Raw genomic sequence first — 16900 nt, 5'->3', positions numbered from 1 at the left:
CCAAAGACACTGGGCAGCATCAAACACAAAAATGTTGTAGCTAACAGACCGGTAAAAGTTTTGCTTATACTTTCTTAATTCTGTCAATATTAGGCTGAGGTTAATTGAATTGCTGAACTGCTGTGAAATGACTTCTGATTCACGTAATCTCCTTTATGCTCTGATGGAGCTATTATGGGGTGTTGAGTCCCGTAAATGAGCCAGTTACACCGCGAGATCTTTGAATATATGAAAAGTATTCATGAATCATTGCATCATTAGCGTAGCCTAGATTAATCTCTGATTAACACTGACAAACCTGCAGTTCTGTGGAATTCCTCTTTTTTAAGATTATTTTCGGGGCTTTTGTTGCCTTAAATGGCGAAACAGCATAATGTTGAGGGAGAGAGGGAACGACCCGCAGTGAGAGGCTGTAGGCTTGGTTTGAACCCGCGGCTGCTGCATCAGCGTCTTATCACGGGGCGTCCACTCCATCCACTAGGCCACCGATGCTCTGTTGCAAATACTTTGATAATCAATTCTGATTTATGTCCAGCGAAAACCACAAAAAAGGGGCAAAAGTCTTTTCAGAGTCACTTTTCTTACGGCCCAACAAACCGCTGTCTCTCTGATGTGTTCAATGTCTCTGATGTTTTAAAGAAAACTGCCGCTGCCGAAAAATCAAAGGGCAGTGCATAAAATTTGCTCCGATGATAATGTAAATCCACGGTGTGTAATATTTGATATATCTGGGTGGAACAGATTGTTAGATAAATGAAAGACTGTGAGGTCAAACTGTAGCCTATCTTTCATACAGACACTGTGCCCCAACATCCACAACTTAATTCACTAAAGGACATGCCATGTCTCTCCTTCCTGCTACACGCCCCTGCTACAACCTCCGAACCAGCAGGTTTGCTTCACAGAGTAAGTTGCCATAGTAACTAACTCCGGGTTTGGCTGAGCTGGCTTTGTGAAACGGAAAACTCAGTGTTTCCCTCATCTCAGGCTCGACATACTCAGAGTTTTCACTAATCTTGCTTTCTGAAATAGGGCCCTGGTGTCTTCGCTACACACAACAAGGCCCAGTGTCTGTTAATGGTGAAAAGTAACAATCAAGTAAGAACATTAACTCAATCCATGGTTGGTGTGAAGGGGTTGCTCTTTAGGCATAAGCACTCCTCCTCATTTGAATTGATACAAGTCTTGATTTTGTAGCACTTCGTATTATTAGATTGACTGACATTATGAGGTGTAGAAACTAACCAATGGTTACACAGTTTTAGGAAGAAAGTATATTGTGTGTATATATCTATCTATCTACCTATCTATATATATATATATATATATATATATATATATATATATATATATATGTATATATCACACATATAGTTATATATAGATTTATATTCATTTATAAGCTTTTTAAAATAGCACAGTAAACACTTTGCACACATGATAAAAACCACTGAGTGTGTCTGATTGTTTGTGTATCGGCCAATGTCGTCAACAGAACCACGTCACTTTCTTTACTGTCAGCTCAGGAAGGAACTCGAGAACTGTTAGTCACTAGTTTAGAAATGAGAACATTCATTTGTGATATTTTATTGATAAACTGCACATTGTTTGATTTCTTTTTGTCTATGCAGTGTATTTGTTAAAACTACAGAGGACTGAACCCGGCTCCAGACAGCATGTTCCTATCTGTAACGTTAAGTAGGAATACTTTAGTCTGCACATTTTAACCACGCAGAAAGAACAACAGAAACAAAAAAGAGAGGTTATATAAAGACAGTCAATTAAAAAAAATGGAGATTCAGAATTTATAGTACTGCACATCATCTCTGCTCGACCCCTCTTCCTTCTTTTTTTCACATCATTTTATACTCTGTCTCAGTCCCGTGCTTCCTCTCTGGCTGTCAGTCTCCATAACCCCCACCCCCCCACCCCCACATAGTCTCTGTACAGTTGGCTTAGTGGTGACCATAGAAATAGCTAAAGGGTTCCGTGTGACATTGGTTGACGTTTGTACAGAAACATTTGTATTTTTCTTCATGTAAACAGGCACACACAGAGATCTCTAGAGGCTAACTCCTTAGTTAAAACAAAACCCACCTTTGTGAGTTCATCGGCCCCTCTCCTTGTTTTGTATTCCTCTGATTGTGTCAGTTCCTCTCCATCTGTCTGCTGATGACTTTATAATTTTCACATGTCAAGTATTTGGGCCCTGGTCTCAGTCCTGCTGAGAGGAATAAGGCCTTGGATTGCTCCTCAGATATCTAGAGGTTTACAGCTACTCAGTATTTAGTTGTCCTCTGCTCCCTCGGCGACCACTGCCAAGGCTTCGTTACAGTTCGCCACCCAAGATAATGATGCTTAATCATCAGTATTTAGTTGTCCTCTGCTCCCTCGGCGACCACTGCCAAGGCTTCGTTACAGTTCGCCACCCAAGATAATGATGCTTAATCAAGGTTGCTGTTGTCCAGGTTGCTGTTTGTGTGGTTTTATGTCGCTGTCTCCAGCATCAGTGTTGGTGGTCTAGCACAGAAATTCACGCTGTCTCCGACAGGTCAACGTGAAATGAGCTAGCAAATCCTTTTGTGGGCTGAAAAGACAGAGAACACTTGTTAAGACAAATGGCACCCCGTCCCTTGAACCTCTTTAGTAACACAGTTGGCTCAAAATACCATCTCTTGAATGATACATGCTACTCTCTGTGAAGTTACTTATATACCCTAAAGGCTGGTCCGCACAGTGTAATGGTGAAACAATTTGGGAATTGGGTTAAAATTTGTCCATCAGTGAAGATAAATGTTCAAAATTTGGTGGCTACATAATGCATGCATAGAAAATACACAGAGCACTAATTGCTTCATTAATTATCTATAAATGGATCATTAAACATTTATAAACCCTTTATCAAGGCAACCGTGGTGATCAAAGCATTGCCAAAGCTGGTAGTAGCATACGGTAGCCTACTATTTTTAAAAGTAGAACATGATGCCAATTAGTTAATAGAGTCTCAGCCTCTGGAACTGTTTCATCTTTTTTACAGACTGATGAACAACAGGACCTTTGCTGTGGCAACCTGGGGTCTATTTATTTTAAAAGACCAGGAAAAATAGGTGAAATTGTAAATTAAAAAAAAAAAAAAAAGCGTTGAGCATTTCGGACAGTGCAAATATGGAGTGCATTTATCCAGACATGATGAGCAGTTGCGCAGGCAGCTATATTTGGAGCAAAGCAGGCTCTAGCCCCTACAGGCTAAATACAAATGATCTTTCACACAGACCTGATGTGCAAGAGAAAGTTTGCTTGGCTCTGTTTGCTAAGTTGTAAACAAGGAAAAAAAGAGCAGTTAACAGTCATCATGGTTTACCTGCGAAACAGCCCACAGTCAGCATGCAGTATCATGGAGGATGGTGGTTAACATGGTGGTGACTTGACTGGAAATGACTTGTCTACTTAATGTGTATACCGAATCCACTCTCTACTCTTAGAACTAATAGAATATTCATGTAATGTGGGAGCTGGAAAAGCAATTGACATCTGCAAGATGTCCTATTCTGCTTCTTTAGAAATGCAAACTGCAATTCAATTTTATTCCAATGCATATCGATATGTGTCATTGGCCAAATTAAACCCTTCTCATATTGGAACAGTTTCACTCCTTTCTTGTACACAAACTTGTGTGCGTGACTTTTCCAACTGAAGAATCTTGACCTCAGGGTTACAGAACACCTCACCCACCCTCCTTTATGTCAGGTATCGATCCTCAAGCAAGAGAGTATAGATACTCAACACTTCTTTTTTTAGAACAAAATGGACTTCAATCCTTGTAAAAAAGAAGCAGCGTGGGTTGTGTGCTTTACCTTTCAAGCTATTCAGTAGGGAAGTCATCATGCTTGAGCAAAACTCCACGGTTGAACTAATGGAAAAGGATGTCCTTTGCAACATGATATGATCCAGCTTTTTCCTCTCTATATGCTCAAATTATGTTTTAAACTATAAACAACACTTCATTGTAGGTATGTGATGATATCGAGAATACAAATGTTGGATGTGCTTGTGTTGGTTACTTTCATGAGCATCAGATAAAAAGGCTGATTGGTGAGGATTTTTTAGCGGAAATTTTGAAAACAGAAAAGAAGGAAAAGGGGCCAAAGAAGTTCAACATGAGTCCAATTCAATTTATTATATATAATAATATAATTAGGGTTAGGATAGGGTTAGACTGAATTTTTCAAAGTGGGTTTTGGAAAAGGGGAGTTAGCAGTAATAGATTACATTTTACATTTGACAAAAGAAATGATAATTTACAAAAAAACAAAACATCACAATTTTCAAGTCGTATTTATAGAACTCCTTAAAAAATAGAAGAATGAAAGTTGATGAACAACATAAAAAGTCCAGATCAGAATCAAAAGGCAGATTTATGGTCCTCTCCTTTAGTATCTGTACTGGACCAGACCAAAGTCATAGGGTCCCAGTGAACTTTGATACTGATACTCACAGAGAAAGGAGGGTTTGTACGGTAGGGTCCCCCTATCATACTCTTTCCTCTCTAGCATGCTGGAGCTGTACTGCTGTTGTTGCTGATGGAGGTGATGGTGAAGGCAGTGGTGTGACTGTGACCTTTGACCGTCCTTGCCAAAGGTGAAGAATGACCTATCGTTGGACGAGACGGTAGACGAAGTCATGGTGAGTTGGTCGGAGAGGTTGACAGAGGAGGGTACCTCAGTGTCAGGCAGTGTGGCGTCCATGCCAGGGACGTGCAGGTTGCTGCGGTAGTCTGGCCCCTGGTGCCCGTCGGATGGCACAAAGGATGGCATCCAGCAGCGGTCAGAGTGGCCTAGGGCCTTGCACTCCTCTGTGCAGTTAGAGAAGAGGTCAGTGCCTGCAGAGAGGATGCAGATCAGCGGATGGAAAGTTGAAGAAGGATGATGCAGGGAGAGATGGAAAAGTGGATATGTAAATGGAAGATTACAGAGATGTAAGGGATGATAAGTAAGGGGGGAAAAAGAAGAGGGAGCATGAGAGGAGGAGCGGTGCGGATATTTGAAGTGGGAAGGCGAGATGGAGGAGGAGATGAGAAAAGAGACCAGAAGAGAGAAGAGAAGTTAGCAATCATTTGCCAATGTTGCAAGCAGAAAAAGTGCAGCAAAAGTTTTTCATCAGAGAGACAATGCCACCATTGATGAAGCGAATTGTTTGTTTTCCTCCTTACCTCATTCATTCAAAATGAAATGTGCAATCAAAGTGATGTGGTGTTGCGAAAACATTTCACCTCCTCTCCACATCAGCATCCTCAGACTCACAATTGATTCCCAAACACCAAGAGACAAAATGTGAATCTATATTCCATCATCCTCACACACACAAAAAAATGACTATTATCTTAAGAAATGTGGGACAAAAACCTAGAAAATATTCACTGACTTCTCAATCACTAATGACAGTCATCCCTATACAAACTCACAAAGTGTGTGACTGACAGAATGACTGCCAACAACAAAACATTAACATAAAAAAGATTAAATTAACATCTGAAATGATATAAAAGAATAACACACACACTCATGCAAACACACAATCTGCATGAAAGGTACTAGTTGTGCTAATTCATCTTTCACATAGAATAAAGAGAGGAGGATGGGGGTGGGGCAGAGAGAGGCATATGAGATTATAAAAAGAAAGAGAAAGGGACAAGAGACTTAAACAGATTCATCACTATAATGAGACTCTGCAGCCATTTGGTACTCGTGGCTCATTGGATTTGTACAGTTTTCCTAGAGGGGCCATGTGAGAAAGGGTTCGAATGGCAAAATCAAAGCAAAAGAGAGGAGGAAAGCGATACATCAGTAAAGAGAGGCAGAAAGAGAGGGAGATAAACACAGCAAGTGGACAATGTGTAATTTCCCGAGGCTGAGGGCTTCAGATCAAAGACATTAGACTCCATTAGACTCCACATACACCAATCTATTCTACTGATCTGTTCCACTGATAACGCTACAGTTCCATGATTACTAAAAGCAGGCATGTGCGCACACAGCAATTTAATGTAAGCGTATCACATATAGCATATCACATTTCACACATATCAACAGATATTAGGATAAGATAAACATATATATATACAGTGGTGGAAAAAAGTTTTCGGACACCCTTAAAATTTTACACAATCTCAAATATTATCATGAAGTATTTATGGAAAAATCTTTTTTGTGTTTCAAAAGGTGTGGCTGCATTAGACAGATACAAATACAAATTATATTTTTTTGTTTATTGTTTACAAGAAAAACTAACAAAACTAAATTCTTGACAGTTTCAATATGTCAGTTCTCAACATTGTCGGTATCAAAGTCAACAAATAACAGAGAATGTGTTCAAAACTGAACAAAAAATAAATAAACCATCACATCATCAAATTAATATTTAGTAGTCCTGCCATTGGCACGCAGTAGAGCTCTAATCCTGGCTGGCATGTTCCCCACGAGCCTTTCACACTGTTGAGGGGTAATCTTGTCCCATTCTTCTTGAATTACTGCTTTTAATTCTTCTAAATTCTTTGGTTTATGCTTTGAAACAGACCTTTTGATAATCCACCACAGATTTTCAATGGGGCTCATGTCCAGGGATTGAGCTGACCACTCTAAGACCTGGATACTGTGCTCCTGCAGCCAAGTTCTACTGGCCTTGGATGTGTGGCAAGGGGCATTATCTTGTTGAAACATCCAGTTTTTACCTCGACGGAACAGTGCACACGCAGAAGGGAGCATGTGGGTTTCGAGAATGGTACAATACTTGGTAGAGTTAAATGTGCCATCACAGACAGTGAGATGACCAACACCAGCAGCACTCATGCATCCCCAAACCATGATACTGCCTCCACCATGCTTGACAGTAGGTACTGTACATACTGGAGATAATGCTTCGCTTGGCCTTCTGCGTACCCTCACATTAGTAGGAGGAAGATAAAGCTGGAAACTGGACTCATCTGACCACAAAATCTTCTTCCAATTCCTGGCTGTCCAGTTCTTGTGTGCCTGGGCCCAATGACGCCGGGCTAACCTCTGTCTCTCATTGATCAGGGGCTTCTTGATAGCCTTGTAGGACCTTAAGCCATGATCTAAAAGTTGGCCACGTACAGTGCGGGTGGAACACTGGACACCAGTTTGGTTTGACCACTGCTGCTGAAGCTCCTGTGATGTCATTCGGCGGTTTTGCCTGCACATGCGGATCAGGATGCGGTCATTTCTTGCTGAAGAAACCCTTGGACGCCCAGATCTTGGTATATGTGTATATATAATATATATATATATATATATATATATATATATATATATGTTGATCTTATCTTTATCTTATCTTATCAAAAGACCCTTCATGATGGAAAACAGCAAGAGTTGGCGTACCCGGCCCTGTGGGTTTCCGGGGCCCCGCTCTGGAGCCAGGCCAGGGGCTGGGGCCCATGGGCGAGCGCCTGGTGATCGGGCCTTCGCCCATGGGGTCCGGCTCATCCCCCTGCAGACCCACCACCCGCAAAGGGATCCAGAAGGGTTTGGTGCAGTGTGGATCGGGCAGCAGACCAAGGCGGGGGCCTTGGTGGTCCGATCCTCGGCTACGGAAGTTGGCTCTTGGGACATGGAATGTCACCTCTCTGGCGGGGAAGGAGCCGGAGCTTGTGGAAGAGGTTGAGCGCTACCGGCTAGATATAGTCGGCCTCACCTCGACACGCTCTGGAACCCAAGTCCTTGAGAGGGGTTGGACTCTCTCCTTTGCTGGAGTTGCTCCGGGTGACAGGCGGAGGGCCGGGGTGGGCTTTCTGATAGCCCCCAGACTCTCTGCCTGTACATTGGGGTTCACCCCAGTGGACGAAAGGGTTGCGTAGCCTTAGAGATAGGGTGAGGAGTTCGGACATCTGGGAGGAGCTCGGAGTAGAGCCGCTGCTCCTCCACATCGAGAGGAGCCAGTTGAGGTGGTTCGGGCATCTGGTAAGGATGCCTCCCGGACGCCTCCCTTGGGAGGTGTTTCGGGCATGTCCAACCGGGAGGAGACCTCGGGGCCGCCCCAGGACACACTGGAGGGATTACATCGCCCGGCTGCCCTGGGAACGCCTCGGGGTTCCCTCGGAAGAGCTGACAGAGGTGGCTGGGGAAAAGACTGTCTGGGCTTCTTTGCTGAGGCTGCTGCCCCCGCGGATAAGCGGAGGACGACGAGACGAAACGAGATCTTATATTTCTCTGTATCCTAATATTCGATAATATGTACATATATTTTTATATATGTATATATATATATATATATATATCGAGAGAGAGAGAGAGAGAGGCTCCTGTTTGTTAAATGAATAAAATGTTAAATTGCCAATATGTCTGGTTTCTTCAGACTTCAATCATCCAATCCACCAAACAACACCAAACAAGAGTTCACAGCAAAAAAAAAAAAAGTTTGGCACTGGCAGAGAGGTTTCAAATTTTTTCATGGGTGCAACCCACATACTCAGCTCTGCTGCTCATCCCACAAATGCATGTTCCTTACAAATGTGGCACCATTTAAAGGGCCAGTGTGTAATATTTGGCCTGGTTTATTGTCAAATCTGAATCTGAATCTGAATATTTTACCCATTAATATGGTTATATAAGTGTATAACTGCTAGAAAATAAAATTTGTTTGGTTTTCGTAGCCTTATAATTATGCTTTATATATATATATATATATATATATATATATATATATATATAGCAAGGGCCTTGCTTTAGCCGCCATGTATGTACGGCAGACCGAGCGGACAATCCAGCAAGCCAGAGAACGCGTTTCGCTTGTATAAATAAACCAACGAAGACAGCGGAAGGAAGGAAGAAGGAGGAGGAAACAGCAGAGAGTGTTCGTAGTTCGTTGATGGAGAGTAGTGAAAAGTTTTTTAGTTATAAAGTTTGCGAATGGACCACACTTACCACGCAACAGGAGAGAATGAACCCAAACCGTCATCTTCGAGGAAAAGAAGATGGTAGCACCGAATCCCCTTCTGTGCAGCAAAATGGGAGCGGAGAAGCCTCTCTTCTTGCCCGCTCAGCATCTAAGTTCCTCATCTGTATGCTCCGGCTCAAACAGGTATGGCTCTGGGTCTGTGTCCACTACAAGAAACTCTTCAAAATCGCGTTCAAAGTCGTCCATTGCAGCTACTATAGTCCAGAGATATTGCTAGGCTAAATAAACAGCTGAGCTCTGTTTACAGGCTACGCTGTCAGTCAGTGTGCTGGCTGGAGATTGGTGGAGCAGAGAGGGGAGGGGGTGCCCGCTAGGTATTGTAAACGAGTATGTGTGTATGGAGTGTGTGTGTTACGCTAGAAGAGTCAGAGTTTGGGACGGAGTCTTTTACCCCCTGTTACCGGAGTTTTTGGAGTGGTCAAATAAACGGGCCTTTTTCCCGAAAGCTACTCTGGTCTCCTGCTCGTGAGTGATTCATTACAATATCATAACATGGTTTAGATTTCTAAATAAACATTCACCTCATCGCTAGATAGACCTACTCCTAAAAAACTCGTCTGTGCAAAGCTTTTTGTCCCTACGAGGCCACCGTCATTTACCCGACGGGAGGGGTGAGTGAGTGAGCCCTGCAATCTAGAATTTGACCACTGATGTCACTGTTTTCAATGGTTTTCAACCCATTTTACACAGTGGCCCTTTAAATGGGAAATAAACAGGCTTTCCAACAGTATAAGATTTACTGCTAAGAAGCATTATTACAACAAAGAAATAATCTAACAAACACAAATTTCCTTACTTTTTGTGCTAAGTTTAAATATGTGTGTGTGTGTGTGTGTGTGTGTGTAACAACACAAGTATTTGTATTTGTATGCTCTACGTTCGCATTGCATATCTGACAAAAATATCAAAGACAGTAAAAAACGTATAGCATATGTAGAAAATAAAGTAATTTTGTTTTAGATAGCTACTTACTATTTTTAAAAAAAAAAAAAAAAAAAAAAAAGTCTTGCTGAACAAAATATGTATGTATCATAATTTTTTTGTTTGCCACAGGGCTTATCTCTGCAATAATCCAAAATCTAATGGAAAAATACCATTGGATTTTTGACGGGGGAATCAGGGCAACGCTAACTTCGGCACCAGCCTAAAGAAAAATGTCATAGCTGAAGCATTTCTCTGTCGAAGCTGATATGTTTTCGTAATGCCATTCATCATGTGACTGGAATGGGACTGGAGCATGCAAGACAGGAATCATAAAAACAATACTGATCTGTAGCAATGTGATATCAGCAGCTATTAGTTTGGTTCCAAAAAGCATAGGAGATATATGTCTTTAAGTGTGAGCACACAATCATGTGAGGTGAAATTGATCATTTGTTAGGATGGAACTAGACGAAAACAAGAAGCTAACGTTATCCACCCAGCATTTAGGCTGCCATTCCAACTGATTCAGACAGAGCAAAAGACAACGCAGTAATGGTTACACTTGTAGCCACAGATATGGGACACAGGCTTTATGAACACACTTAATGAATTTGAGCCCCGTTACACTTTTCCTTCATGAACCCATTTCAGCCAAACCATAATTCCTGCTTCATTAGAAAAAAAAAGATTATTATGTTAGTTTTAAAACACTTACAAATAAAAAAAGCATGTACATTTCTATGGCATTTCAGAAACAGACGTTTTCTTGTTTTTTTTGTGTTTGTTTATAATTGCAACAGTACATTTTATATTTTTAGGGAGTTGTGTTAGATTCATATGCTGCTAAGAAAACACCCCAGAAGATGGGTCACTCAGGTATAGCTCCATTATTGTTCAAAGTCAAAAAACATCAGACTTTATCATGTTAGTTTTAGTAAATTAAAAATGTTAAAAATCAAGGGCATTTCTCACGCATTTATATTTTTTTGCTGCATCGAAAATGTACCAAACCCTGACACCACTGTGAATTTTGTGAACCCCTAATACACTCCTAACACACACACACACACACACACACACACACCGTATATAACTTTCAATAATCAGCATAAATCAATACAGACATCCCACCGAAATACAATAATGTAACAATAATATGATGTGTTTGTTGTATTGCAGCCTCACCTTTACCTGCAGCTTCCCGGTCCGCGTTTGCCCTCCTGCATATTAAGACCACATCTCAAAATATCAGCCTGTCACAGATTATGTTTTATCTTCGCATGAAGTGAGGTGAGAACAGAGAAAGTGTCACTGGTCTTAAAAAACAATGATGCACGCTGCCTTAGTTGGTCTGTGCATTTCAGACATGATCCTACTGTATGATACCATTTTAACAAGTCCCAAGTTGTAGAAAATACCTACATTATTGTTGTAAAATCGTATTAATGGATCTTTTTAAGACAACTAGGCAAGGGTTTAATTAGGGGGACAAACATGTCAATGTGCACGCACAGAATAAGAGGGGCACTCAAAGCAATAAGCTCAGTGAGCTGCAGTGTTTAGTGTAGCAAATTTTCTTATGTCTTTGTTTTCCCTGGATTTTGTTTTAGTTAAAAAATAGAAAAATAAATCTGTATCTTTATTGGCAGTTAAAATTTTCTTTCAAAGACATTTGACATGTAATTTGTTTTCACTCCATCATACCCCCCAAAGCTCTGAAGCAAAGACTGTAACCCTGAAATTAGGCATTGAAGACTGAAAGGAAATAGGCTGAAAATTACAAGATTCAAGTATTGTGTTTAACTTGCCACGACATGTGAAAAGCCCTCTAAAAATAATTCAGTAACAGAGCAGCCACTAAACATAAAAGCACAGTTTTGACATAATTTACTATAATATTACAAGTTTAATAGCAAATATCATCCAGTGCACATGTACATATCATAGATTACTAATGAAAGGACTGCCAACGCGCTAAGACCTGCCACTACAGCTGACTCTATTTTTTGTGTTTGTGTGCACTGTGTTAATTTAATCATATTGCTAATATAGGCTTCACAGGGAGCGAGACAAGCAACAGAGACTGCGCAGAGGCCAGAGAGCCAGAGAGACGGCAGGCAGCCAAGGGACAGCAATGGGCAAACAGGCGGGGGCGTCACAGATTCCACATACAGAGACAGCAGGCAGGAGAAGCAGCAAGACTGCAGGAAGCATAAGGAAGGAGAGGGGAGACACAAGCACAGTTGCAGATGGAAAGAGCAACGGCCAGGAAAGACAGGGGGAGACCCAGGCCTCACAGATGGGGACAGGAGAGGGGTTAGATAGAGGTGGGCAGAGAGGGAGAGGAAATGAAAAATCTCTAATTAAACATAACCTTTTATGTGCTTTAACCCTTCCATTGGGGTGGTACTCCAACTACTGAAGGCTTGGAGGCTATCTACAGTTTAATAATGAATAGGAAAAAATGTAGAGAGAATGTAACAAATATTCAAAATGAAAATTTATTTTCCTGTGGGATCAAAGGATTTAACACTTATGGGTTATTTACTGAAGTAAAACTACAGACAATCGGGGACTGAGGGAAAGTAGCTGCATATAAGTGCCAGCAGCATTTTTTCTCTCTTTTATTAAAACGTGTGCAAAACAGCAAGTTTTAAATATGGCTGTTTGCTCGGTTTACCTCTGTCTGGTCTGCTCAGCCCACAGAATCAGCACCAATCAGTCCTTAAAGCCAAAGGGTTAATTTGTTTATTTCACCACCTTGCACTGGGGGTGGGAATCTCCTGATACCTCACAATTCAATTTGATTATGATTCAGAAAAGATTCAATGATAAAATTATGCATCGCAATGCATCAATTTTTTTTTACATTTCTATACATGATTTGTTTTTCTCACTGTGTGACTACTTGCTACTTTTAAAAGCTAGCATACTGTGTCTGTAGTGGTCCTTAATAAATAAACAGATAAATTTACTTGAATACAGTATGCATATTGTACAGGTCCTTTTTTTCATTCAACCTTACAGCCAAATCCTTCCATACCCGAGCTTTAAACCAGCAGGATTGTATCCATCTGCGATTGCTCATGGTTATCCACTGTGGGGTATTTTTGCCAGTATAGTGTCCAGTGTTTGCATACTGTAATATTTCACCAAAAATAGTTTCCAGTTCACACAGTGTTGAATAATGAAGGGTTTGCAGCTTTTTTATTTTAAAAGTTCACTACATTAATTAATGAATCAATTCACACTTTACAGTCTCCTGCCTGTATGACCATAATAAAATAAGAGGGAGGCAGCCCGTGTTGTTTTAAAGTCTCCAGCAGTGGTGAGCAGCCTCTCTGCTGCATATTAGCTCCTGGAAAAGTCAAGATACTGAGCAGGCTGGGTGAAGGCATTTCTGAGATGAAACAGACTGAGCAGAAAGTTCTTTTCTTCTTCACAGAGTTGGTTTAAGTTGTTAAATTCTGCAGTCTGTGATGGTCAGCCGGTCTTGTTTGTTAGCATTACTGCTGATTGCTGCTCCACTCCGTTAATGTTCGTCTCTGGGTGATGGCAGAAGGAAGTATTCACAATACACCTCATATTCGTCCCGCAAATGTAATTATTCAGACAATAAAAACTGCTGCCTTTTGTGAAGATGAATTACAAGTTAACTCTGGCGTGCTCGCCCTGTAGACGGTCAAGATGCTGCACTGCCCTAATGGTTGAGTTCCGCCTTTTTCATTCCGTCAATATCACGTTATTAGGGGCCGGGCAGCCTAAGCTGCCAGGACCTTATTGTTTTGCTGCATGTTCTTCTTCTTCTTCTTCTGAGGAAATCATACTTCCCATGCGCAAAAAATCACCAAACTTTGCACAAAGGTCCAGTCCCATGCCAGATTGCCTCAGCTGCAAAAACAGGCCAATAGTCTTGATGGTGGCGCTACAGCAAACCTCTAAAGTTCAAAATTTTGAAAATTCACAACAAATCAACCATATGTGCTACAGATTTGCAACTTTCACCAAAATGTAGCCCCAATACTGAAGAAACTTTTGTACATTTAAACCTATTGCAAATTATGAAGTCCATCACTCTGTTTTTTTCAAAAACTGTAAAACTTATTAAACCTATCTCCTCCCACAATTTTTGCTCAATTGACACCAAACTTGCTACAGAGCATCTTCAGACTGTCCTACAAAAACGATCCACACAGATTTTTGATTTATCAAAAATTGAGCCTACAGTGCATCAAAATGTTTGACTGTAAACGGTATTGTAAACATGTACTTGCAAATTCTTGCTAAATACTTGCTAAATACATTTTCAATGTTCATTAAAAAAAATGACAAAATTTTGGAGTCATGGTAGATGATGTTTGGAAAATATCAGAATTTTATCTCAAAAACAGAATTTTTTTACAGCATTTTGAATTTCGCTCTCATGCGAACAATTGGAGTCAATGCAAAAATGGCATTTTTAAACATCAGTTTTTCAGTTATGGAGCCAATAAATCATTGTTAAAAACAAATTACCAACATCTCCATGCTGTCTAGATGCAATTTGTGTATTTTTTGATTTTCGTCTTAATAACTGAATTTTTGACAGCCGTTTGAAATCTGCCTTTACACACAAACAGCTGCTGTCTTGCACACAGGTGACTTGCTTAGTCAATTTGTGAAGCTACATGTGACATTTCTGTTTGCCAATTAGCTCAGTGAGATAGAGGATGGTTCTTGGTGTTGAAGATTGTGAGTTCAAGCCTCACTCGTGCAACATTTCCATATGAGAAATTTACCCAAACTTTTCATGAAGGTCCAGTCCCATGCCAGATGGCCTCAACTGGAAACACAAGACAATAGTCCTGATGGTGGCGCTACAGCAAGCCTCTAAATTTCAAAACTTTGAAAATTCATAACAAATCAACCATATGTGCTACAGCTTTGGAACTTTCACTTTGAAATTAGCTTTTTTTCCATGGCATGGATGGCTACTGTCTGGCACCTTGATGCTTGGTTTAGTCAATTTGTGAAGCCACACATGAACTGTCACTTGCCAATTAACTCAGTGAGATAGAAGACGGACCTTAGTCTCAGAAGTTGTGAGTTCAAGCCTCAGCTAAGGCAGAACGGACATTCTAATGTGAAAGTACTATGTTCAGGCATCATGCTATGTGGATTAGAGACTACCAAGGTTAAAATAATTATGATCCAGGTGGTTTTGCGGAGAGACAAATACTCTTTATCAACACTTTTCCCTGTTATCCCTTGTCTCTTTTCCCTGTTTATTTGGCTTAGCTATCAGTCAATATGCAGAGTCTATCCAATAGCTACTTTTACATTTTAAAAAATGTTTTCATCTTTGTCACCATGGATAATGTTTAGCTTTAAGCTAGATCAGGCCAGTTTGTTTATAGTTAGGCTGACTTAGGCCTAGTCTGCCGGAGGACCCCCCTATAATACACCGGTCACCTTCTCTCCCTCTCTCTCTCTCTCTCTCTCTCTCTCTCTCTCTCTCTCTCTCTCTCGTATTCTATTCCCACTGAGCAAGCAACGTCTGTGGACGTCCAAGTCTAGTTGATATCACGTCCGTCCGTCCATGCCATAATCTGGACGTCTATATGACAGCCAGAATTAGTTGATAAATGACATTGAGTGAAGTCGTCCAGCCTGGCCCAATTTTGGACGTCTACAAACAACCAGAACTAGTTGAAAATAGATGTTCTGACAGGCCAAAATCTGGACGTCTATATGACAGCCAGAATTAGTTGATAAAAGACATTGAGTGAAGTCGTCCAGCCTGGCCCAATTTTAGACGTCTACTAACAGCCAGAACTAGTTGAAGATAGACATTCTTACAGGCCAAAATCTGGACGTCTATATGACAGCCAGAATTAGTTGATAAATGACACTGAGTGGAGTTGTCCAGCCTGGCCCAATTTTGGACGTCAACTAACAACCAGAACTAGTTGAAGATAGACGTTCTGACAGGCCAAAATCTGGACGTCTGTATGACAGCCAGAATTTGTGTATAAATGACATTGAGTGAAGTCGTCCAGCCTGGCCCAATTCTGGACATCTACAGACAACCAGAACTATGTGAAAATAGACGTTCTGACAGGCCACAATCTGGACGTCTATATGACAACCAGAATTAGTTGATGAATAATACAAAGAAAAGATGTTCAGCCTGGCCCAATTCTGGACATCTATCAACAACCAAAATTATTTGAAAGCAGACTTTCCGCCAGGCTGTAATCTAGAAGTCCAGTGATGAACTGTCAGTATGGAATTCTGAGAGGCTATCATTTGGACATATTGATAACCAGAATCAGTTGGTACTGTAAATAATTAAATAATGCTGGGAAAAAGACATTCAGGCAGACCAACCTAGTTAACAGACAGATCATGCCACAATCTTGTCTATAATGACAAGCTAGTTGAGAAAGAGGACATCCATTTTGACCAAAAAGATAAAAGAATATGCCCTACCAGAGGGACAGAGAAAGGCTGGCTGGCTGGCTGGCTGGCTGGTGAAATTGTCCTGTCAGCTATTGGTAGCATCAGGATGTGATATAGGCCTATACCTTTTATCCATGTGTGGGATTTGAAGGTCTTGAACAATGGATATGTTTACTGCATCCAAAATCATCAACCATCCCACACCCAACCTCACAGAACTCAACCACCGATCTGTCACACATCTTGCACAAACAATAACCAATGACTCGGATCACCCTCTCAACCCACACTTCACACTGCTGCCGTCTGGGCGCAGATACAGGACCCTGAGATGGAGACGAGCGCGCTTCAACAAGAGCTTTGTCCTGTCTGCCATCTCTGTACTTAACAACCTCCCCCAATAACCTCATATGGACCCAGCCCTCCTGAGTGTGATATATGTGTCGGTTGTTCATGTGGTGTTTGTGCATTGTGTGTGTATGTTGTTCAGTGTTTGGTGGTGTTTGTACATGGTGTTTGTTGGTGGTGTTTTTGTGTACCCAAATATTGTTGTGACAATTTG

The 16900-nt window shown here is 41.0% G+C and overlaps 1 protein-coding gene across 3 annotated transcripts in view; it reads right to left on the bottom strand.

Moving 5' to 3' along the window:
* Positions 1 to 2371: 2371 nt before the first annotated feature.
* Positions 2372 to 16900, bottom strand: part of pcdh10a (protocadherin 10a) — an 82169-nt gene continuing 67640 nt past the window's right edge. The window contains exons 4-5 of one of the 3 annotated variants that reach the window (XM_078163319.1): positions 4719 to 4879; positions 2372 to 2587 (exon numbers count right to left, since the gene is read on the bottom strand). In XM_078163319.1, the coding sequence (XP_078019445.1) occupies positions 2534 to 2587; positions 4719 to 4879 (215 nt within the window). In that variant the 3' untranslated portion in view covers positions 2372 to 2533. Of the gene's footprint in view, positions 2588 to 4495; positions 4880 to 16900 lie in introns of those variants that run through there. The other 2 variants (XM_078163313.1, XR_013488370.1) reach the window with 2 other exon arrangements.

This window comes from Epinephelus lanceolatus, chromosome 3, assembly GCF_041903045.1.
Source record: "Epinephelus lanceolatus isolate andai-2023 chromosome 3, ASM4190304v1, whole genome shotgun sequence".
NCBI classification, from domain to species: domain Eukaryota; kingdom Metazoa; phylum Chordata; class Actinopteri; order Perciformes; family Serranidae; genus Epinephelus; species Epinephelus lanceolatus.
Note: the sequence above shows the minus strand (reverse complement) of the source record. Positions and strands in the feature narration are given on the sequence as shown.